This window comes from Bombus fervidus, chromosome 2 (assembly GCF_041682495.2).
Source record: "Bombus fervidus isolate BK054 chromosome 2, iyBomFerv1, whole genome shotgun sequence".
Lineage (NCBI taxonomy): Eukaryota > Metazoa > Arthropoda > Insecta > Hymenoptera > Apidae > Bombus > Bombus fervidus.
The window spans coordinates 3,643,391-3,668,842 of NC_091518.1; the positions used below are offsets into that span (position 1 = coordinate 3,643,391).

The following is a 25,452-nucleotide window of genomic DNA, read 5'->3' on the forward strand; positions in this document are numbered from 1 at the left end:
AAATCCCCTTCATCAAATCCCGAAACCAAATGCAATATCTATATACCATTCTTTTCAAAATTCCCTTCAATAAATTTCAATAAATATATTCCTAACCTCTTTGAAAATTCCAGGAATCCCTCCCAAAACCCATTCCCAGAGGGTACCACGAATCTCGCGACCAAAAGGGTTGAAACTCGGCCGTGGGTTGCAATGGAAACTCGAGAACACTATGGACGAATCTTCTCGAATTGTTTCTCAGCCACGTGTCCGTCTGACGATCTCTCAGTACAGAGGACCAGCCGAGGATCGTGTTCTGTCCATGAATAATGGCCGCGGATATCGGATTGCAGTGCCTACCTTTGCACCGGTGCAACAGAGCCTCCACGTCCGCGCGACGTCTTCCGGGAAACACTCGCAACAGTACGTCGACGGGCGATCGTTGTTGCTGCTGTTGTTGTTGTTGTTGCTGCTGTTGTTGCTGTTGTAACTGAAGGCCGCAGGTCTGTTGAATATTTTGCATCTGCATTTGCATTTGGATCTCGCGTGGTTCTGGGATGTGATGGTGATGTTGATGCTGGTACAAAGCTGGTGAACAGTAGAGAGAACTCGCTGCTGGACCATAGAGGGGAGCGTAAGGTGGAAAATGTACTGCCGTCGCTGCAGCCTGGAAAAGAGATTTTAAGCATTGTTTATGGTATTAGAAATAATGTGGAAATTGCAACAATGTATACATTCATTACAAATAAATTAATGGAATATATTTTAAATATTATGGAAAAAGCAAAAAATAGTAATAGAACTTATCATAATACAATTATACAATTGAATTTATGAGTTTAGAAGCCAAAACAAAGCTCTATTTAGGTTAAGGTCTCCTGTGTCCACAAAAAACATGAATTTTCATAAGCACACACATTCGTAATATATTTATTATCACTCATATCATTAATAAAATCACTTCGTTTACACAAATTTGTCAAACTTTTGATTTAGGTATACATAAAAAATTGAAAACGAGTTCACACAGAGAAAAGATTGTTAAAGGTAAAGTCAATCAATTTCAGTGAAATTTTCTGCAGATATATATTAAAAAATTACAAAAAATGAAGTTGATCGATTTGACTACTAAACAGTTTATAAATTGGTTCCTCTATATCTTCTATATCGAAATCGTTTCGTTTGAAATCCCGTATATGGACTCGTAATCGTAAAAAGATTAAGGTAAAAAGCTTACCGCCAACGAGGGTAACGGTGGACTAGGTCTAGGCTGCACCAGGTCCACTGGTTGAAGGGTCTGCTGCGTCTGCTGAGGGCTTCCGCTTTTGCGGAGGCTGAGATTCTCTGGCGCCGGCGTATCCTCCCTTTGCGGCGTTAGTGCTGGCGTCAGTGGAGGTGTATGCGTCGGACTCTGAGAACCTGGTTCCGGGCTTCCATCTTCGGAATCATTCAAGCTATTTGACCGTTTTCGCGTTGTATCGTTCTCCGTCATTCCAACCGACGTCGGAACTGCAGTTACAAAAAAATTTTTTTTCAGGTTAGGTTTACCTTTGTTCATGAATATTTATAAAGATATATACGCAGCCTTGTATACAATCAGCTTGTATACAAAAGATTCAATTATTAAACTATTAAGTAATTTCTATCTAGGTTAGGTTTATTTATGTTTTTAACTAAACACGGAAATTAGATGAGTGCCTACATATTTGTACATTCATTTACATCTTTTGTAGCTTACAATTAATTCTAATTAATTCTCTATTCTCTATATGGTGCTGAAAAAAAACTTGTTAATGATGAAGTCTTTGCGGGAAATTTGGAAAACATTTGATATCTTTCGTGTCATAGTGACCTATTATATATATAGATACCTACATCACTTAGCTAAGGATGAAATTTCCACTAGACGAAGACACTCTCTTGCAAATTCAATTATAATTAAAAAAACTAGTCTACAATTTTTATTCCAATTTATTTCATGTAATAATTCAAATTTATAATTCCAACCTCAATCGTTAGTTACGAATCGATCGACATTCGAGATTTCAGGGAGCCTTACCCAATGAACGGTCAGCAAGAAGTTCTCCACCGGAGTCGGAGTCACGGTCGTCTTCGTTACCGGTGTCGCTCGTGGAGAGCATTGTTCCCGTAGTGCTCTCAGAGATTCTCGACCTCTTTGTGCCTGGAACAAAACAGGGCGTATCGTTCGTTTGCGAAATAATAAAAAAAAAAAAAAAGAAAGAAAGAAAAGAAAAGAAAAGAAAAACCGCGCATTAATACGCACAATACCTATGAAATTCTCCAGCGAGCAAACACTTTACATTGTTCTACGACGCACGCCGAATTGACTCTTACAGATCCTTGACACCCTTGAAAAAACGTTGTGCATCTTTTATTGTGAGCCCCGCGCGTATTTACCACCCGCTGATATTCGCGTCGAACCGTTTCGTCCAATCACGTAACGGAGAACGTGTAACGATTTATCGTTATATAGATATATATGTATGTATGTACAAAGATGAAAATATTTGAATATTTTCTATACAAATTTTTTATCGATATATTATGTCTCTTATATAGAACATTTTGGAATCATATTAGAACGTAATATTTATTGTAAATATGTATATATGTAGCTGTTGCCAAACTAAATTTTGCTCAAACATAATTCAAACCTAACCAAAACCCATTCTAAACATATCTCAGTTCCAATGTAAAAATAATAAAAAGCATAATACAAAGAAAATATATTACAAAAGTATTGTATATTGTATGTATTATAAAACGTATTATAAATGTATTATGAGTGTATTATTACGTTTTATAAATATATTGCAAATGTGTGAAAAATTAATGTAAATTACCAAAAATGCCATGTAAACTGCTCAATTACGATAACATATACCACGATACCACACTCTTCAGTCTCCCAAACTACGTACATAATACGATCTGAAGAGTGTCGTTATAACGTGCGGAGATGTATGCACGTGCACGGCTATTAAGTCGCCATCAGTGCCTGAAAGAATCCAGCAGGGGTGCGTTGCCCGTCGAAGAAAGTCTACTGCGGCTGACCGCTCGTTAAAAAGTTTAACCGGCCACTTATTAGCGAGACAGAGAGGGGACGAGTGCTGGAACTTGGGGAGGGGGGGGGAGAGGAGTAATACATATATAGAGCGAGGAAATGTAGCTTCCAGCCTAACGTTTCGTTCTTACGATCTCTCCCTTTTTCTCTTCTACTTCCCTCGTTGCTGTTCCACGGGTTAATTCTTGACGCGCACGCTTTCGATAACAAGGTTGTTTCAAGTGGCACTCCCGAGCTTGCTCTGGGGTCTGCTTGCCCCGAGCAACTATATCGAGTGTTCCGCTGTTTAACTTAATTGCCGCTAGCTGCTACTTCGCAATTGCTCTCTTTTCGTACAGAGAGCAGATTCGTCGCTTAGTTAGTGTGCAAAGTGGAATTTGATTGCGTGTTTTTTTTCAGTGCCTTTGAATGTCTAGAGACTGTGATTGGATCATGTTAGAGATTCTGACTTGAATTGTATGAGCTTCCTTTTTGGTATTTAAAACGGATTTTTGATGAAATCGTTATTATGACACATTCTGATCCTGTATTCATCTTTTATATTTTATTTCGAATTTACTAAATTCGGCGTAGCTTCTGTAGTAGATTCGGAATAGATTGTGGTTAGATTTGGACAAGATTCAGTATAAGGATAATTGTATGCACAAAACTGTTCAGATATGTATATTTGTAAACAGAATATACTTCTATGTGCGTTTTCAAATTCCCTCCAAATTTTATCTAAACATATAATCCTTTCTCACTGTAGCAGGTACTAATGAGTAAAGTTAAGTTCAGTATCAAAGTGTCTGTCACTTTATAATGACAGATTATTCTGGCACATTACGTATCTTCTAAAAAAATATACTAAAGTCATATAAATCACAATCAATCATCCTATAAGATCAAAATCATATAAATCAATCATAAAAATAAAAACTTAACCCCAACCTAACCCCAATTTTTAATCCTATCAGTTATAAAAATTCAAACTGTGCTTTTTTAGGTTATGTAAGGGAATTAAGTAACAGTTTGGCAATTGCAATCTCCTCCAATGGAGAAAAAGGAGAGAAAGTGAGATCACAGGGCGTCTATCCCGAGAATCTCTCTCGACGGAAGTTACTTTGGAATCCGTCGGTGGTAATTCGAGGTGAACGAAACTGAAGTGGGCTCGAATTACTGGGGAACTATTAATGAAACAGGGATTAAAAGAAAGAAGCTGGCCAACGCAATGGGGAGAACAGATGGGTTCGTCGAGCGTTCGTGAATGGAAAGAATCGCTGCTTTTTCGCTATTCACGCGGTGTAGTTGTCTGTGACGATGGTTTTAAAGGTTCCTGATCGCGGTACGATGTTCCTCGGTAAAGGTACACTTGTGAGAAATTTGTCTGAGGGTAACTGCATGCTTTTTTCAAGGTAGCCACCTTTGATTCGGATATTTGAGATGATACTTATTTAAAATGGACATAATACTAATATCAAAAACAATATCAAAAGAACGTTTAACAAATTCGTTAATATTATTAAGAATATTAAAGGAGAATTTGTTCAACATTTGTGTAATATTGATAGATATTTTTTTAATATTATAGAAACTATACGTAAGTTCAAAATTAAATTTAGGTACCATTAACCAATTGATTAATATATAATTTTTCCTTCTTCCTAGGTTAAATTTTCCATACAATGTCATTTTTCATATTGTTAAATTATTAATAATAATAATAATTTCACTTTTAAGAAAGCACATAATGCTAAGTACTTTGATAATCTTACATTATTCTCTTATACCAAATACGTTACATTTTGTACTATCATACTTCTGCATACTTTATATTTTCTATCCCTTTTACCACAAACAAGTTTACGTATTTTCATTTTATTATAAGAATTAGAAATTGATTGTACCAAAGCATCTGAAATTTGTTAAAAGTTCTCGAAATACCTACGAACTTTCTTATTTATTTTTTCAAGGTATAAAAAGGAACTCAAAGAGAAAGGGAGGAGAATGTTGGGAAAGTCTGTCGAAGGTCGTCAATAATAGTTTCCAATACTTGCCCGGTATTTTGCGGTAACGAGACCCGTAACGACCGTCGTACAAGAAATAAACGAGTCGGATTATAGTTTTCCGTTTCGCTTAAACTCAATCGTTCCTGCAGAAATACAAGTTTCGAGCGGTTCGGTAACGACGGATCGAAGAAATTTTTAAAGAGCCAAGATTGACCGCGTTGAAGTCACCGCGAGTCTCTCCAATCCTCTTCAACTAGACGTCTGTACACTGTACTGTACACGTGTACAAGCAAATTGAAGTACGGTAGAACGTTCGACGATAATTTGCTCCAATAAGTTTGAAATAACGCGTCTGATATGTTATATATCTGAAATGAATATGAGAGTATCTGAATTTGCTATTGATTTAGTATTGCTATTTTATTATATTAGCAAATTTTATATATAATATATTATATTATAGTATGTAAAAATTTTAGTCTTTTCTTTTCTTTAAGCATTCATGTAGAATTATATACTTCTAATGCATATAATTTACCGCCTTTTTGTGCAATTGTTTTCTTGTTATAAATCTATCTGAAATGCCAACTTCATGATGAATCGGTAATGATCAATGAATTTACGTATAAATAAAGGAAAATTGAAAAGAAGACTAACACTTTTACATACGTTTAATAATAAAAATGATCAATTTACGAATTATAAAATTATTGCTACTTTATTATATTTGCCAGGATATATCAGAAATTACGTATAGAACAATTTCTATTTATTTTATAAATAATTGCAAATAGACAGATAAAGTTTCCTTTAGATGATTCGGCTCTTCAGTCGAATAATTAATCGTTGCATGATGGGATGTTTATATCGAAAGGTGAAACGAAAAGGAGTTTAATTAGTTAATGATTTCCAAAGTACTGTATTACTACAGAAAAATTCCTTAATATATAATCGTTCCTTATAAGTATTTCTAATTCTTCCTATTGTACAAATAACTCACCAAGTATCTGGTATTTTCATCCTTTATATCTATTATGTTATTAGAATTATATTATATAGTACATTTTTTTTAGTAGAATAAAAATTCACGATTAATTGTTGTTTTTCATTTCAGCACTCTAATGGAAAATATCATTTGGTGGCAGCCTAATAATACAATGACAAATAAGTCGCGCTTCTGAAGAAATGAAAAGCGGAAGAACCGACCAATAATTCACGGGGTGGTATCGATCGAGCACGTGACTCTCCGGCACGAATTCCAACGCTGTTGAAAATGATATTAATGACGATCGACGCCGTCAGAGGAAAGGAATGCAATATCGCTGCCGCTGGTGTTAATGTAGCCGCTGGCTGCGACCAATAGAAAATTCCACGCTGAAGAAGCTTTTACCCGCGTGGTATCATGAACACACCATTGTCGTCGGAAGGATTACCAGACAGTTATTAAAATATCATTCTTCCACGGTGACCCCACTGCCTCCAACAGGGAAATCCACCCTCACGCGCTAGACGTCATGGGGGCGACTTCACGTTGGCTGTCTTTCTGCCTCCTTTTCAACGTAGCTGGCGTAACAATGTGCGTGTTTCGCGTGTCCTTGAAACCAAGGGAGGTCTCCGATGATCGCGTGGGTGTATTCGCAAGTCACGTTTCACAAGGAATAAAAGGAAAGGGTTGTTTATAATGCGAGTAATTGAAAGTTAATCCATCCTTATTCCAATAGCAACTTTATAGTAGCTACAGAAAATACCTATTCGTATAGCATTGTATCTATTATAGCATTTATACGTTGTAATTACTAGGCCGCGGATTTTTAAGCAAACATGTATTTTTATGGAGATAATTAGAGATATAAAACCTACATAGAGATTTGTTACGAGATGCGTAAATTTTATAATGACTACTGTACATCAAATATTTTTTATATTCATATTCATTGGCTGAATTTATAAATTCTTCATATACGTATAAAAATCCGCAGTCTGGTAATTAATTAGGTTCCATTAATTAGGTCCAATGTTTCATTGGAAAATAAAGGTATGTACAAATACACTTTGTGGCTACTGTATATTAGTCATATGGAGAAATTGAATACAAGGACAACATAAATCATATTTTATTTAACCATCCAATTTCTGTAACGTTTAAGGAACGAACAAAGGATAGCGGTAATATCTGTCGTGGAATCGGATTACAAATTTGGAAGTTGCTTCCTCTACATTCCAACGATTCGCCACTATAATGGACGGATCATCCAGGTATCCACTGTGTCCACTAAAACCTTACTAGCGATTTTAATCTGCTGGCATAGGGGAAGGTGCGAAAACGGAGACAATATCGCGATAGGTCACGCCCAGAAACACGACGACAACGCTAATCCAAATAGAAAAGAAGGGAAGAAGGATAAAGAAGAAAAAATGAAAAAAGAGAAAGAAGAAAAGGGAACAGTATCGTGAGCCGAAATCTCTTCAAATTTCATTCGACATCCCCGTATCAATGGTCGTCTTGTATTTCGAGAAGGGTGAACGCAATTTATTGTAATCTCTTCTGTTGTCGAACGCACACGAGCGAGAAATGTCTAACTTCTTCGTTGTATCGCCATCGCCAAGGTGTAACGTATCACCGGTGTGCTTTGTGGGACGAGCACTGAGGAAGTTAATAAAACTCGTTTCGACGTCGACAAACTCGCGGCACGACCCCTCCAAAAGATTTATTACGAGTTTGGGCATGAATGGAATATCTACCATGTTCGAGATTGCGAATATGTAAGGAGGATGGTTCATGAGAGTAGAAAATGGCGATCATGTATCTTATTTCATGGTGGATTCCGTTTAACAAATTGAGCTTTTATTAAGTTAGATACGTAGCTATGTTTTATTAATGGAAATGTAAAAAGGTTCGTGTGTCGTTGCAGATCTAATTTAACTCTTAGTCACATCTGGTGGATCTCGAAAGTTCCCAGCTTGGTCCGTTGTTCTTCGTTATATTCATGAACGATCTGTTTGACACGCTCAACAAGACTATGCTACTTCTATGTAAATGCGGATGATCTTAAATTTTGTATCAACTTACATTAAGTTCAATTACTCCGATGTACAAGATATGCAAGACGATCTTAATGAACTAGCCAATAGGTGCACGCGTCATAAATTATATTTAAAAACTTATCCAAGTGCCATATGATGAAAATATCACGCAAAGTATATAAAGTTATGTTTCTACGCAAAGTAGTCGACAAGAAACGACTGTATCGAAAAAGATTGGCTGGTGTCGTCTTTGTCGACCCGGCCTAAGCGAAATTTATAGGGATGTTTCGTGTCCTCCACAGTTGCCCTGCAGCCTGTGTCCTATTACTCCTATTCTCTATTATGCAGCGGCGCCGTAGGCCGGAAGCTCCCGATATCTATATGCCATTCTAAATTATTCGGCATTGTCCTCGCATGATTCCATTGTCCGCGTCTGTCTCCACCGTACGGTGATACGCCGCGGTCCCGGGTTTAGGGCGTAGACCTACAACAACGCGAATCGTGTGCTCACACGATCCAGCCCGCTGTGTGTATCTGCTTCGAGAGCGCGTCTTGTCATCGGTCAAGAGTGTCTACGGACTTGTACGCTATAGGGATGTCTAATTAATCGCGGACGTACTGCTATCTAAGAATGTACCTACGTGCACATGTGTCTCTCTATACAACGCATCGTCTATATTCGTGTACAACATTTCTCGTAATTATGTGCGATAATTCTAAATTTCTCAACTGTGAAATTTAGAAAAGAGAGAAGACGATTGTTGCGAAAGAAAATGTGTACGGGAGGAATTTTAGGAAAAGTTGTTGTCGTGTACCATAAAAGTTAAAATATTAGATCGATACTGGTAACGGAATAACGAAGCTGTAATCTTCTCCTGTGCGTAGTAGAAAATAAAATTGCCAGTAAGGGTGCCCTCAGACTATCCATATATATTGTTAATATCTCAAGCTTCTAACTAGAAGGATCAATATATATCGTCAATACGATATCGTTAATATTTATCGAGCAACTGCATTTTCATTGAGATCTTGAAATATTGACGATATTATCGATTGTTGATGGTACTTTAAGTGTCCGTACGCTCGGGCTAATTTTGAGAACCACTGAAAGAATTTTTGTGAATTCTCACTATTGCGAAGAGCATTTCTCGAGTACGGTTTAGGTATGCGACTTTGGGAAGAATTTAGAGAAAATTTACAAATATTCGCACGAGCGATCTTCTTCGCTACGATCATGTTTCATTTATAACTGTCTTTAAAAAATACGTTTTAAAAAATACGTTTTAAAAAATACTGCCACGGTATACATAACAAAGCTGCGAGTGATGTCTTCTCTTTTCGTCTTGCGACACGTCAGAATCATCACGACTTTGCTGTCTGACGATCGGTGTCGTTTCATGGACCACGGAACGTTTACCGAGTCGATGAAAATTCAGAACATAGTGTTTAAATATTGTTGAAAAAGATTACACGTATGAAGTCCAGAAGACCAATGAGTAAAGTCTAAGACCGGACCGTTAGTTTATTATAATTAAACTGTAGGTGTATATATATTTATGAGAAATAAAAAGATGCAAAAATACATGCTATGTGTAGAATATGTAACAATATACATGTACCTAGAATACAGTCTTGTTATACTATTGATGTACGATATAACTGGAAGTCATTCTTAACACTAGAACTACCACACCAGTCAAATCGACTCGTTTTACAATTTTATTTTCAAATTTCTACTTCATGTTATAGTTTTTTCCCGCAATGATGTAACGATTTTCGCAACGATAACTAAAAGAATAATATAATGAATTTTATTTTGTTTTTTATGTATTCAAACTGAGAATAATTTACTATGAAGGCTACTTATACCAATACCAGTCGAAGTGTAAAAGGGTCCTGCAGCCTGTTTATCGAACCCCAATTAACCAGTTTCCTCGTTTCGTACAACTTGCCACACGTTTTTACAATTTTTACTGCGTATCATTCGGTATGACGATATCAGTTATGAGGAAAATTCCTGATCGATCGCTAGATGCTAACACTAGAAATACCACAGCAGACAAAATGACTGGTTCTACGATTTTCTAAATGTGTCAACCCTCGTTTAGGGATTATAATCCCAGATGAATTAATAATACCAAAACTGTACTACATATTATGGAATTGCTTCTGTAAGAAAGTAATAAATCAATAAATATAAAAATATTCTACTATTACGTATTTTTTAAAGACCAGTCATTTTGAATAGTTGTGGTAGAAATAGCTTCGTGTTTACACCAGAACTACCGATAGTTAACACGATGCTATTTCTACCAGAACCAGTTAAAATGACTGGTCTTTAAAAAATACGTAATAATAGAATATTTTTATATTTATTGATTTATTACTTTCTTACAGAAGCAATTTCATAATATGTAGTACATTTTTGGTATTATTAATCCAGCTGGAACCATGATCCCTGAACGAGGGTTGACATATTTATAAAATTGTAGAACCAGTCGCTTTGACTGGCATGGTATTTCTAGTGTTAGCATCTAGCGATCGATCAGGAATTTTCCTCATAACTGATATCGTCATATCGAATGATACGCAGTAAAAATTGTAAAAACGTGTGGGGAGTTGTACGAAACGAGGAAACTGGTTAATTGGGGTTCGATAAACAGGTTGCAGGACCCTTTTACACTTCGACTAGTATTGGTATAAGTAGCCTTGATAGAAAATTATTCTCAGTTTGAATACATAAAAAACAAAATAAAATTCATTATATTATCCTTTTAGTTATCGTTGCGAAAGTCATTACATCATTGCGGGAAAAAACTATAACATGAAGTAGAAATTTGAAAATAAAATTGTAAAACGAGTCGATTTGACTGGTGTGGTAATTCTAGTGTTAAGCTACAAGGAAAGAGAATTACGAATTACGAATAATAAACAAAGATAAAATACTCTCGTTATAATATTTAGGGTTCTTTTCCTTCTTTCTATTTTTTTCTTTTTGTTTTTTAGTTACTTTCATAAGAATACGAATATGCATAAACATGCGTAGTCAAATTATAATATTACTTCTAACGAGTGGTTTCTGACGGTCGTTCAAAATTGTAAACGTTACAGTATCCATTTACAAAGCTGGGATATTAATTTTCAACAAAAGCGATTCTGAGAAACAAAAGATATCACGATATTTCAACGAGAATTTAATCCATTTACCCAACAGAAACGAACTTAGTATGTCTATTCAACCGCATTCAACCCTTACTATGATATTTCGATGCCGTTTGCACCTCGAAATAGCCATTTTTCCTGAAAAATGCACGATGCAGCGCGAAGAAAGGGTAAACGGAACGAAAAAGAGAGGAAAAACGATGACACATCGTTATTGTCTATTCCCAGCGAGTGGAAAAAAGGGGTTGCACGTTCGAATCGACGCAATAAATAACCCTTCGAGGCGTTACAGTTATCACGAGCAGTGTTGGTCGATGCCATATAACTGCACACCGCGGACTTCGCAGTCTTTGGCCCCTGTGAACACCCCCGGGTAATTCGAGGGTCGTAGGAAGCATCCACTATGAATTATCATTTCCTATTGTTCGGAAGATCGTAAAGTAACCGGCTGTTCGCGACTTCGGGGACCACCGAGCTTTGTCCTTTCTCTGTGTTCTCTTTCAGCGAGTTACACCGCGAGATAATATGGCAGATTTGAAGATTCAAGTTTTGAACCAACTTCAAGAAGATAAGAAGTTTAATCCTTGCTCTCATCTCAGCAAACAAAATGGCTTTCAAGGTTTTAAGAATCATAAAATCGAAAAGAGAATTGCGTATTAACGATTCCTTTGTATTGTACTTTCTTTGAATTTAAGATAGTCGAATTTGCTGATAGAAAGACACTGTCGGGTTGGAAATCATTCGGACAATTTGGAGACATTGAACGAAATTTCTCAACCAACAACGGGAACATTAAAACCAAATATCTGGAAATAGAATGCCCATTGAAATATAATTTTCATGCCGATGGCAATAGGATGCCCATACATCTCTAATGTGAAAGTTTATTTTTATACATAATTTAATTTACCTTGCTTTTTCTAACCATTTACGATCTACTTTGCCCAATTCTTCTGTTCTTCCTATGTTTCGCGTTTGTATTCCTGCCAAGATTTGTTTACCAAAATTTGGAACACCGAACGTATACTGAACCAAGATACATACATCGAAGACTAAAATTAAATACAGTAGAGCGTCAATTATATTGTCGGAACCTCGATTATCTGAATCATCAATTATGCGAATCAATATTTGATCGTGAAATGAATTCATGTCTCATCGTCGCTATGGCCATCAGTTCTTGTAACCGAACAGATTGCTTTAAAAAATAGACTTTCTTGACATTAATGTATGTAATTATTATGTATTATATTCTTATTCGTGTGAAAAGCTATATCTAGATAAGTATGTAATAAATGTATATCGTATATCGTTATTTCAAAGCATTTATTAAAAAATGAATTAATATTTTGCGTAGTACACAACAAATTTCAAATTGTAGCAATAATACTTCTCTGTATTCAATAAGTAATTTTAGAATTAATTTCTACAGCTATTAGCTGGGTAATTCGATTTTCCGAACCACCTCAGTCTCAACTGATTCGGATAATTGACGCTTTATTATATTTAAAAACAGGATATCCATCGAAATATAATTCTCATTCCAATTCCCACACGTTCCCAATGCGAACCTAACCTAATTCACCTTCTTTCCGCTTTTTTCTAATCGATTACAATCTACTCCTTCCAAGTGTCCTTTTCTTCTTATTCTTTGCGTTTCTACACCTCCCAAGATCTTTCCCCAAGATTTAAAATACTAATCGAATATTAAACTCAAATACGTATATCGAATACTAAAAACAAATATCTAAAGACAGAATATCCATCGAAATATAATTTTCATTAGAATTCCTACACATGTCATGCGAACCTAACCTAATTCAACACTTTTTTTTCTGTACAATTATAATCTATTCCTACTAGTTTTCTTCTTCTTATTATTCTTCACGTTTGTACAGCTCCCAAAATTTTTCTCCAAAATTTCATACAGTAATCGAATATTGGCCTCAAATACGTATATCGAATACTAAAAACAAACATCTAAAGACAGAATATCCATCGAAATATAATTTTCATTACAATTCCTACACATGTCATGCGAACCTAACCTAATTGAAAACTTTTTCTTTTTTTTCTGTTCAATTACAATCTACTCCTTCCAAGTTTCTTTTTCTCTTTATTCTTCACGTTTGTGCTCCTCTCAAGATTGTTCCCCAAAATTTGAAACACTAATTGAATATTGGGCTCAAATATATATATATCGGACACTAAAAACAAAATATTGATCGAAATATAATTCTCATTTCAATTCCCACATATTCCCAATGCGAACCTAACCTAATTCACTTCCTTTTCTCTTTTTTCTAATCAATTACAATCTACTCCTTTCAGGTTTTCTTTCCTCCTTATTCTCCACATTTGTATAACTTCAAAAAATTGTCCCAAAATTTGAAATATTAACTGAATACTAAACCCAATATCTCAACCAAAATACACATATGTATATTGAACACGAAAACCAAATACCTAAAAACAGGACATCTATCGAAATATGATTGTCATTCCGACGTGAACCTAGCCCCATCACCAATACAAACCTAGGCCCATCACCAATGCGAACCTAACCTAATTCAGCCCTTTTCCTCTTTTTCCCAGCATACACTACTCTCTCTAACCCCCCTCCACTTCATTCCCCACCTTTTCTTCTTTTTCTTCTTCTTCGTCTCATCCACCCTCTTTATCTCGGGCCGCTTTCCTCACGCTCTCAATACTTGCCTTTCTTCAGCTCGGCCCTCGAACCGCGCCGATTTCCCCGCGTTGATTTTTGTCGCGGCGAGGCCACGGATCGCCGGGCCTCTGCTATTTTCCGGGCGTATCGATACGTAATAATGAGAAGTCCTTTTCACGTTCGTCGCTCGTTCTTCCGGCGCGTGCACGATGCACGCTGCACCGCACCCGATTTACTTCGCCATCCACTGGCTGCCTCGGTAACTGGAATGTATTACGAAGCTCTCGCCGACCAAACTTCTTTTTTTCAACGCGACTCCCCGTCGCATCCGATTAATTAATCTCACGGCGATCGGCCCAGGAATGTTTTCACCCGCTTTTTAACCATCCATACGTCCCCACCTCTTTTCTACTCTGGTTTTTATTCGTCGATAGGAAAGAAGGAACGAGAGCTGTATTTTACTACACCCAGCTGCTGCTGGATCTGATTCTCTGATGCCTGGTCTTCATCGCGTTTGGCATGAATGAGCGTTCCCCGACTAGATTTTACGTGGAATGTGATTGCACCATATAACTGAGTGTTTGAGGTTTGCTGATGTTTTTTTATAGTTTCAAGTGATAGCGTTGTTTGATGCTGATAGCGGTTTACGATGATGTTTGACTTAGTGTTTGATAAGTACTTCAAATTTTGGAAAAGGAATCTTGGAAGGAATACACACGTAAGAAGAATAAGAAGAAAAAGCGAATTGGGGGAATATTGGGTTGGCAACTAAGTGCTTGCGGATATTGTCATTAGGTGATATTGACAAAATTCGCAATCACTTAGTTGCCAACCCAATAGATTCTAATTGGATAGAAAAGAGATAGGAAAGAGCTAAATCAAACCAGGTTCTTCTATATGATTTGATACGAAAATTATGTTTATGAATTATTGATATATATTAATTTATATATAAATGATAGATACTGCGTCTTTGAATATCTGTTTCTAGTGCTCGATGTATTTTAATTTTAACACCACTTTCTATATATTTCAACTTTTTGTATATAAAACCAGAGAGAAGAATCACGAAAAACAAACTACTTCACTAAAGAACAACGCAAAAGACAAAAGCTAAAATGGAAAGAAAGACAAACTAACAGGAAGAATCAACAATACACTAGGGTCATCCGATGCACGTAAGAACCACATAACATAAGACGAAGGAAAAGAAGGGAAAGCCATGATACATAACATCTTAGTATATGGCAGAGAGCCGAATTAAGCGACACAGCGAGCAACAGCCCGATCAGTCATTAAATCGTCGCGATTCCCCTTTTGTTTCCACGTTGGGACGTGTGGGCGTCGGGGTTTATCCGTCCGTGTGTTTTCGTGTTTCGCCGGCGAAAGGGGTGCAAAAACCGGGTGCTCCGCACCCAAAGTTAGAAAGGGATGCCTATACACGTTCCACCCCCTCGTGGTCCCTTTTTCATTCTCGATTCGATGGCTATAGGGGTGGTTAAAGAGCCTCGCGACAAGCCACCAAGCGAAAAAATAACGGAGACATAACTGGATAGAATGAGAGAGAATGATCGTGAATATAAGCGGTGAGGGGCGGAGAGACACAAAAAAAGAAGAAAGAAAGAAAGAATAGGGTGGGGGTGGTGGTAAGGGTGAACCGGTGGAGAGCGATCGGGCGTAACGTTTTTAATTGTTTCGCGCCCAGCCGCCTTTTGTTTCGGCGTTTATGCCTCGTAAACGGTTGCTGAACGCCAACAGGGCCACGGGGGAGGCCACGCTTCCACCTCTGATTCTCTTCTTTTTCACCTCCTCGTACTCCTTCTTCCACCCTTCCAACCCGATTTCCGCCATCTCGCGCTTTCCCTCCACAAACCCTCCACCGTGGAAAACTCTGATTTATCCTGAGCTTTTACATGCATATAGTGACTACACAAAGTATCGACGCATCATTGTACTTATTGTTACATTTAATCAATTAATCAGGTTCAATTTTATACATAGGTATATATATATATATATATATATGTCGGATTTGAGTTGTTGGGGCTTTGATTATGGGCGTTTAAAGAAACTTCGCCTGGGTTGTTCATTGTTGTTTCACGATCAAGATAACGTTTATTAACACGGATACAGATGAAATAAGATCGACCAACGACCGCGGTAACTAGACGCTAATGGCAATGACCTTAGGTTCGATATAGCGAATCCACGGTCCACGGGCTCACTCTTTATTAAACTCAGAATAGAATAGGAGATCACAAGAATAATTGTGTGATGAAAACTTTCCTGTCCTTACGATTGCGTTAGCTTTGTTTAACGTTGGCCTGGGATACCAACAAACTGCTACCGTTGCTAGGCAGACCCGCGTAACTGCGACATTGCTCTTGCCGGGGGTTTGATTGTAAATACAACACGTGTCTCATAATATTGGTACTTTTCTGTTAGGTGGAACGTTCATCCCGTGACCGCGGCTACGCTCGGCGACCGGTTGTCACCTCGAGCCTAAGCTCATTGTCTCAAGTTTCGAATGACTGTGTCTGGGTTAATTCGTGAATGCTATTGAGGTTTTTCCAAGCAATTCCAACGGGTGACCCCGTTGTCCTTTCATCTCCGACATATATATATAGAATCCGGTCGTACAAGTCGTAAAAAGCGGGCACGACGTAATTCCTTATGGAAAAACAAGAAAATAATATAAAATAAAATTTGTTCATCCTCGACTTAGTCTTCGATAAAATGCGAAAAAATCGGGTTTGTAAATTTATCAAGTATACTTGAACTTAGCTAATTACCGACTGGATTTAACCAGTTTACTGTACAGTTTACGTTCGACGTGCATACACGTCAATGCAAAACTTTATTTCAGTGCGGTCGACATGTATACTAGTTGTGTGAAATAAAAAATTACCATTTACTATGAAAGCTGTAAATTTTAGTAGAAAGTGATATAAATGACATTTAGTGGTATATTTCCTTTACGCTTCCAGTGAACCCAGTATGTGTTTTATAAAAAAAAAAAGTTTGATTATTTTGTTTTGTGTACTTCACTGCGTATATCGGGTATCTTCTAAATTGTTTCACCTACTTTACTGCGTCCATCGTGAAGTCTTGTACGCGGTATATTCCTTCTAAAATGATTCGTTTTGGAATGAAGTTTCGCGTATTACACGAAAGTCAATCTGGATACATTTGGAATGTCCGTATATACCATACATTGGAAAAGATACAGATTATGGTCAAAATTATCCTAAATATAAGACCACAATTCGCATCGTACTGGAACTCTGCCGTGACCTATCACACCAGGTGTTTAGAGTATATGCACCAGCATATACTCTACCAGCATATAACTCGCGAAAAAAGCTATGTATCTTTAAGACAGACATTGTTGGTACTTTGCGACAAAAGAGACTTGATGTTCCTCGAGATACAAAAACATCTTCGCTAAAAAAGGGTGGGTGTATTGCAAGATATAAGAACAATTGTATTTTCGTCCAGTCGCGGGGAGACGCGATCGTTTGATGTAGCGCGTCAACGGGAGTCGTAAATTCCCGTTACGATTGCACGAATCGACATCACGAGCAGGGCGATCCCCTTATTTCTTTTGGGATAATAGGGGTGATTAGTTTTTAATATAACTGGAATCCACAGTTATATAATATATATATATTTATTTACACTAGCCTACAATAATTATTGCTTCGACAAAAATTGTTTGACTTCGTCGTGTCGGAAAGCACAGTAATTGATTAATCCGAAGATCGATCGATTTGATGGATAGAACGCCGAGAACTTGACTTTGATATGTATCGATGTTCGATGAATTCGCGATTTTATCCGTTAGCGTTTAAGACGTGTGCGGTAGGATTTCTGAAGAAAGACTAACTGCCCTAGGATAAATTTCTTGTCCTCTCGGGGAGACGACCCCCTCCGCGCTCGGATCACGCCACCGCTCGCGCCGATGATCACGTATGCCGACTTCTTTGTGTAATTAAAGAACGGATCGAATCGACGTTTCTGGAACTCGCGGCCGGGCGGCAACCGTGCGCTCGTCGATACATTGTATACCCCGTCGGGAAGATGAGACGATTTGTGTATGACGCTAGAGGACCGCGAGAGAGACGGTTAGAAACACGATCCATATCAAGCTTCGCGACGTAACAACAACATAATGCTATTGATGTGGCGAGATAAAAGAGACGTACTGCTTCTTAGTGAAATTTATAACGCTAATATGATGGAAATAGAGAAACGAGGCGTTAGAGTGAGGAAACCGGAAGTAGTGGTTGATTACGATGAGAAAGTGGGCGGCGTGGACAGAAGCGATGAAATAATTACATCATATACACTTACAAGAAAAATAGAAGAAAAAGGACGAAGAAGTATTATAAGAAAATATTTATCCACCTCATAGACGTCATGTGTTCGAACTATGTATTATATTTAAAAAATAACAGAAAACTATTTCGATTAAAATTTTTGCTCGAATTGTGTTGAGCAAATTGTCGAAGAATGTGCAATTCAGTAAGCACAAGCTTTGAATATTGGTCGACTAACTACAGCTGCAAAACCTACACGTCTCATCGGAAAATATGTTTCCAACTTTATACCAGCTACAATATCAAAAGCAAATTCATCACGAAGATGTGAAGTTTTGCTCCAAAAATGGAATCCGTAAGAGTCAGAGTGAAATCACGTGTTTGACTTGGGAAATGCCACTTTTTGTAGAATTTTGCTTTGTGAAATACTACACTGAAATCAACCGAATTTCTTCAATTTTGTTTCTTTAATTTTTCTTGTTTATGAATTTTATTTTCTGGCAAAGAAATTTTATTTTCCAACAATGAATTGTTAATTTCTATTGAATAAAAATGTAATTCTTCCTAGTTTTGCATTATTCTTTTCATGAAATCTATCATGGGAGCATTTATTTAAAATCGCTTGATTTTACCTGTGCACTCCGTCACAGATTTCCGAAACGAAACTCCGCAATTAACAGGTTAAATAAACAATCAATAGGACGTTATTCGAAATGCGAAAATAAGTAAAGAATGTAAGATAAAATTTGTCCGTTTAATGCGTCATTTTCAAGAAAATAGAGTTTGAACATGTTTAATTAAGAATCGGCATAGTACATGCACACGATAAATTTTGCAATTTAATTTTCTTGGAAACAAAGCGACTTATAAGAAAATGTTATTCTACATTTTCGACTTATTTTCGCACATATAATCACCTCCTGCCGATTATTTAACCCAGAATTAGTTACGTTCGAGTATACTTGTATTTTATTAAATTTTTAAATACCGACTTAAATATCTTCAAATTCGATTTTCTCGAAACCTAAGCCGAGAATGAAAAAATGTTACTCTATATTTTTTTCCTACTTTTCCACAAGAAATTACGTCGCGCGTGCTTTTACATTTTATTCGGCCAGATCTTGTATATTTTTATATAATAATAGACTTAGCTTTATAAACCTTGTATGTGTGAAATCAACTGTGAAGAAGATAGAAGTACATGTGAGTTTCAGAAAATATTGCCAAAATAAAACCAAGTCCTTTTCCGGGCTGTGAAGCCGAAATTTAATAAAGCAACAAGTACATTCAATTTTGCATCACTCAGTAGCGCTCTCGTATGGCTACAAAAATTTTGTATCGTGGAAATAAAACTTCTAAAAGGGTAGCTTAAAAATGCTTCGTTCGAAAGTAAGGACACGTGCAAATACTTTTTGTAACCACTATATTTTAAGTAACCATTACTATTCTTATGTACCCAATGTCTAATGAATTCTTGAAAGCGCACAGAAAAAAAAATCATAACAATCGCGTTAGTAATATCACTTAAATAATTGCATCAACGCAACGTGAGGCACCTCTAATGAAAGAATATGTATCTCAATAGCAAGGAATGGATTAATTACATACAAAATCTCGTACAAAGTATGTAAAATACATCGAAGCGATGCTAAAAGTTAAATCTCGCTATATTATAACCATTATTAATTGTCATTATTATAATATTCGCCATATCCAATTAATACAGTTAAATATGCAGTTCAACGAAAGAAAACAGCCGATCTACAACTAAAAAAGAAATAATCCGAGTCTCTAATATGTTCCACAGCGTCTTAATTTCACGTGACTACTATTAATTGTTATTATTGTCTATGTTAAATAATTGAAGAAGGAACAAATTAAAAAAGGAACGCTTGGTCCCCATCGTATAATATCCTTCACAGGATAATTTCACGTGGTCGAAGATCCACCTCAATTTCTCTCTGAAAACCTCATTCGATGAAAAGATCGTGATAAGCGATACCTTTGGACGTAATTAAAAAGAGCGCGGCTCGCGTAACTGTTCTTCGGCGGGAGTGCAGATGTAACAAAAGGAAGAAGAAGCCCTTCCGACGATAGAGCACACGTTTGATTAACCACCGCCGCTTTCTTTCTTCCTTCTTCGTCGTTCAACAGAGAAAAATATTGTGGAAGAGCGGGAGGATGGTGGTCGGTGAAGACTTCCGAATAACATTTTTAAATTGGAAAAGCGATCCAGAGACTGGTTCAGTGAAAGGAAACCATCGAGGATGAATATAAAACACTTTGATTCCATTTCTATGGCTACTACCCTCTCACCTCTTTCTCTCGGCGAGTGAATATTCCTCTGGTCGACGAATCGTTCGCGGAGAAATGGAACCTGTGATGCAAAGATCAAGGATTTGGCAAGTTCGTGATACGTTTGGTTCGCTACTCGAACACGAATATCCGACGTTGATTCGTGGGTTATAGACATGATAATCCGACAAACCCATTATCGATGCGTGTTTCTTTCGACGTAAGAAGCATCTATATATGATACAAATATTAAAATACAAATATTAAATATATATTTCGTATGCTATACTTTAGCCGGCAGTATAGGATGTAGTAACTTTGCAATGGTATTTTGTATCATTGCATTTTGATGAGAATTTTTATAGAATGTACAAAGACTGTTACGTTACTGTATGCGTGAGCGTACCTGAATACTATTAATAATATAATCTCTATTCTGCAGCTGGCTGATTGTATATCCGCCTAATTTCTACCTGACTATATCTGCTTAATTCCCACCTTATATCTAGACTGTATATCTACCTAATATTTACTTCATATTCTTGTGTATATTTCAGTCGTAATTTTTCAACATATAGTTGTGTTAATGACTATAACATTTATGTTCTAAAATAAGTAATTATCCTCAACTTTTACTCTTCGTTACTTTTCATTAGCAATATACATAATTCTTCTGCAATATCTCTCTTCAGTACCTTGGAAATACTACAACTTATATCATATATACTATAACTGTTACTTCATTTACGTGTTCTTAATAACGTTACATTAATACGACTTTTTACACGTTATAACACCGCTCCTAGTCCTTAATGGATTAACAAACCACTACACTATAATATACTATACATACAAAGGTTATAACGAATCATATAGCGTGAAGAATCATGTACAGAAACGAGGATTTCCAGGAAAGTTCATGATCGAGAGCATGGATCCGTGGATCACTGTCTAACATTGGTATACGTCTGATAAAAAGAGGGACGACTGGCAGGAGTTTTGTTCAAACACACTCGGGGAAACGTGCTTCCACGGCGGCGTTGCACGTGTACGTGCATTCGTAGGACCGGCTACACCTATGCAAATAGGTAGGAATAGTCCGTGACCGGGCTCTTCTGTTCCGCGAAGCCGTGCTGACTCTTTGCAAACAATGTTACCAGGCACGTCGCCGGAACGTAAGTAGCCGGCCCCCATCGTGGATTTCATCTCCTTCGTTCTATCGGCGATAAGCCTTCGTAATTATTCGTGCCACGTTCGCCATTCTTTCTACGAGTGGACAAACTCGTTGCTAGGACTCCGTACAAATTGCAAATACCTGAGACTTGTGGTATACTATGACCCTTAAGAGACCTCGTGTTGTTAGAAATAACGGACTGCATAGAGGTTATTGTAGGCGGAAATGATGCAGCCAAGTCATCAAACAAAACGTTAAGTAGGATTTGTAATTTATTAATTTGCGATTAATATATTTCAACTTTATCTTGCAACAAAATTATTCATCGTATTAGATAGTTCTTGCTATCTAATCCCATCAATGATAATCGCTAAAGATGATAATTTGTAAAATTTGTGACTTGTACAATTTCATATTATTTCAACAATATTAATATTATTAATCATGTTATTAATAAAATGAATGGTTCGTGATCTTCCCCTAACAGATATATTTTTCCCTATATATTCTTCCCAACCAACAATCAACAGTAATATCAAGAAACCATAACTATCTCCCATCTGTAATAAAAGATATTTCTCAACTGACGTTATCAACCACCAGCGACACAGCCATCGTCCTATCTACCATCCTTGCGCATCACAATCTCAAACATTGTCTTTGGCAACAGATGCTGCCGTCGCGTCGCTTTGACCAGCCAACGATGACAGGGAAAACTGGAAAAAGTTTCCTCGACGTCGCCACAGAAGATCCCTTTAAACAGACTCTGTTGAACGCGATATCATCGTACTACACCGGTAGAAATCGGAGGAAGAAGAAGCGAGGCAGAGCTTAAGCACTGGAGGGTTAGAGAAGATCGGTGCCGAGGGCGAACGTTGCACGGTCGAGTGAAATAATTTCCTGGTGTCCTCCGCAGCCACGAAAGAGGAAGAACGGAAGCGAACTGGTCTTTCACAAAGTTTCTTGGACACTCGAAGAAGCTTCTACTGTGAGAAACTGGCTGGATAATGGTCCCCGGGGTTAGACGAAGGAGAGACCAAGTGATCCTTCGGGGGATAAAGGGTGTACCGCGCGCGTACACACAAAAGGAACGTTCTTCCATTTCGCGTGTGTACGACCCGGTACAAAGCGTATCCTACCTAACATTCGAGGAGTCCTCCCTGGAAAGACCAAATCTACGTCGCATCCTCCTTTTACGAGTAATCGTCTCTCCGTGTAAGTATGTTATCCCGTTTTAATGATATACATATAGTACTTACATACGAGTATGTAAGTCGAGTTATGAATATGCAGAACAAATTTGATAAAATCATTGGAGAAACGCACACTACCGGCTAGGAATATAATTGGATACTTTCTGAGTAGCGCGGAGTAAATATATTTCATTGCTTTTAGTTCTTAGTTACTTTATTGTAAATTTTTGAATTTATTTATATTATAGGTATCCTACAATGGGAAAGACTAAATAAAGTAAAATTGGTTAAAGCTTTTCGTTAAGAGAAAGGAGAATATCCTGTGCAATACCTATGGCCGGCAGTGTATGTGTAGCATAAGTAATAATATATTGATGGAATTATTTCAATATTTTCGTATCTCTAGCAAAAAATAATGTATTAAAATTTATGTTACTGCTCATTCACTTACTAGTCTCACAGAATATGATGATTAGACTGCGGATGTTTTTGTTTGAACTAAGTGTAATGTTACATATAACGAATGCAATATTTTTAATATTTTACATACTTTTGCATGTGCATTTCATATATTTTAATTTCTCATACATACATATAACATCGACAGTCTCAATACGATTAACTTAACTGTTATTATAAATTATTATAAATATACATTAATTTATAATTAGTATATTTAGTCTCAAATTCAAATTACAGTCAATCAGAGGTTTATATCTCGATACAATAATGTAACGTGTAAAATATTTTAGGAGAAAAGTAAGAAAAATTGAACGTATTATATCCGTTTATCTATATGTTTATGATTTGTATATGATTTAATATGAATCAAAACCCAAAAAGCTCACGAGCTTTAAAAACCAATTTCGATAATTCAAATTCAAAACTCAGGGTGAGAATCTCGTCTAGAAGATGTACAAGACGGTATCATCGTGGAAGACCCTCTTGAAAAGCGACTAGAAAGAGAGCGAGAGTGCATGAACCCTCTCTTGGCAACCTCAGGATCTTCGACCTAGCAAGAATACAGGAGACCATCGAACCAACCAACAAACCAGTCGAGAATCCCCCGCGGTGGTAGGCACTGGCCCGAGAAATTCAATTACGGCTAAACTTCTCGACTGAAGACGCGCCTCGTCTGTACACACTACTGTAAGCACTCTGTTTCGAAGATCGAACCAGGAGGAGATATCCTGTGTGTATTACTCGTGCGACCCTTCTCCACCTTTCACAGAGGGATGAGAGACCTCCTGTGTGTCGACCAAGTCTAAGAACGGAGGCGTAGGTGTAATTGAAACCGAGCGAAATCGAAGTTTCCATCTCCATGATTTTAAGATCCTCACGAAAGTCGAAGGAGACAGGAAAAACGATTGTGAAAAGTATTGAAAAGTGATTTCTTGTCTATTGCAAAAAATTCTAGAAAACAGCTATATTATTTTTTGTATTGTATATATTTGTTATTAACAGATTATGGATGTTTGTGGATTTTATTGGAAATTCAATTATAGAAAAATGAATAGAATGTAGAGAAATATGCAGAGATCTACAATCTATTTCACTAGTTCTAGTGTATTAGGTTTTTACTATATTCTATATTTACTATAAAAATATCAGAAAAGATGTATATTCCTACTGATAATACCATTGCCAAAAGTTTCCTACTAATCCCATTGCTCTTAAAGCTTTAAAAGCTCAAAAGGCGAGATTCTCAAATTTCCTAAACCTTAAATTACAAAAACGGAAGACTTAGACAACCAACGTCACTTACTCTTTATGCTCTTGTAACCAATGGCTATTCCGACAATTCCACAAACTGCGATACGAGCAACAAAAATATGACACGCGACCAAGAGTAGAACGTGCGTGAGAGTACGAGAGAAAGAGGAAGAAAGAGAGAAAGAGAGAGAAAGAGATAGAGCGCATGCGTTTAGCACGGTTGAGTTGCGTACGAGTGCCCATTAGGAACGTGCGTGAACATACGCGACTAAATAGGGCAAGTGGCCAGAGACCATAATGTTAAGTAAATAATAGCCAAACTCCTGGCCCCTTATTATACCACTCAAAGCTTAAAGTCTCGTATACTCGTTAGTGGCGGCTTTTTCTTCCTTTTCCTTCTCCCACTCTCTTTCCCTTCCTTCTCCTTTTCTCATCTTTTTTTAATTCTCTGCGCACACGACCCTTTGCTCCTTCCTCGAGACTTCATTCTTTCCTTGCTAGGCTCATTCTCACCCTCCGTGAAGTGCATACGCGTGTGCTGTTCACCTTCCCATCAGAACGAAAAGTGCGTGCCACTCTTGATTTACGTGCGCTGGCCAACGCGTCGCGCGCGCGATTTCGACGATGACCCACCTGTTTGGTCTCAATGATCGCTGGTATTATGCGCGGAAAAGGACGAATGAACGTGTCAAGTATGTAGATGTTGATAATATTGCAAATATTTGCTGGTATTACTAAACAAATATACCACGCACATCTTGTATTGTGTATAAAACTGTGCAGAATGTTGTATAGGTATCGCATAGAATTCCATCAATGATCGATTCCTCCATATCGTTATTATTAATGTCA

The 25,452-nt window shown here is 37.1% G+C and overlaps 1 protein-coding gene and 1 long non-coding RNA gene across 6 annotated transcripts in view; one reads left to right on the forward strand and one right to left on the reverse strand.

The window, feature by feature from the left end:
• Dmrt99b (doublesex-Mab related 99B) overlaps positions 1-25,452 on the reverse strand; it is a 33,778-nt gene that overhangs the window by 2,801 nt on the left and 5,525 nt on the right. For both annotated transcript variants that reach the window (XR_011803116.1, XM_072021736.1), the window contains 3 exons: positions 2,039-2,161; positions 1,217-1,488; positions 340-646 (listed from right to left, as the gene is read on the reverse strand). Coding sequence is in view for 1 of the 2 variants with exons in the window: in XM_072021736.1 (XP_071877837.1) it covers positions 340-646; positions 1,217-1,488; positions 2,039-2,161 (702 nt within the window). In the remaining variant the exon portion in view is untranslated. The remainder of the gene's footprint in view (positions 1-339; positions 647-1,216; positions 1,489-2,038; positions 2,162-25,452) is intronic.
• Positions 3,171-7,102, forward strand: LOC139997803 (uncharacterized). Of its 4 annotated transcripts, none has more exons than XR_011803119.1 (4): positions 3,171-3,538; positions 4,050-4,388; positions 4,459-4,643; positions 5,017-7,102. It is a non-coding gene; the product is annotated as an uncharacterized lncRNA (long non-coding RNA). The 4 variants fall into 4 exon arrangements; XR_011803120.1 differs by having other exon boundaries at positions 4,463-4,643; XR_011803117.1 differs by having other exon boundaries at positions 4,050-4,643.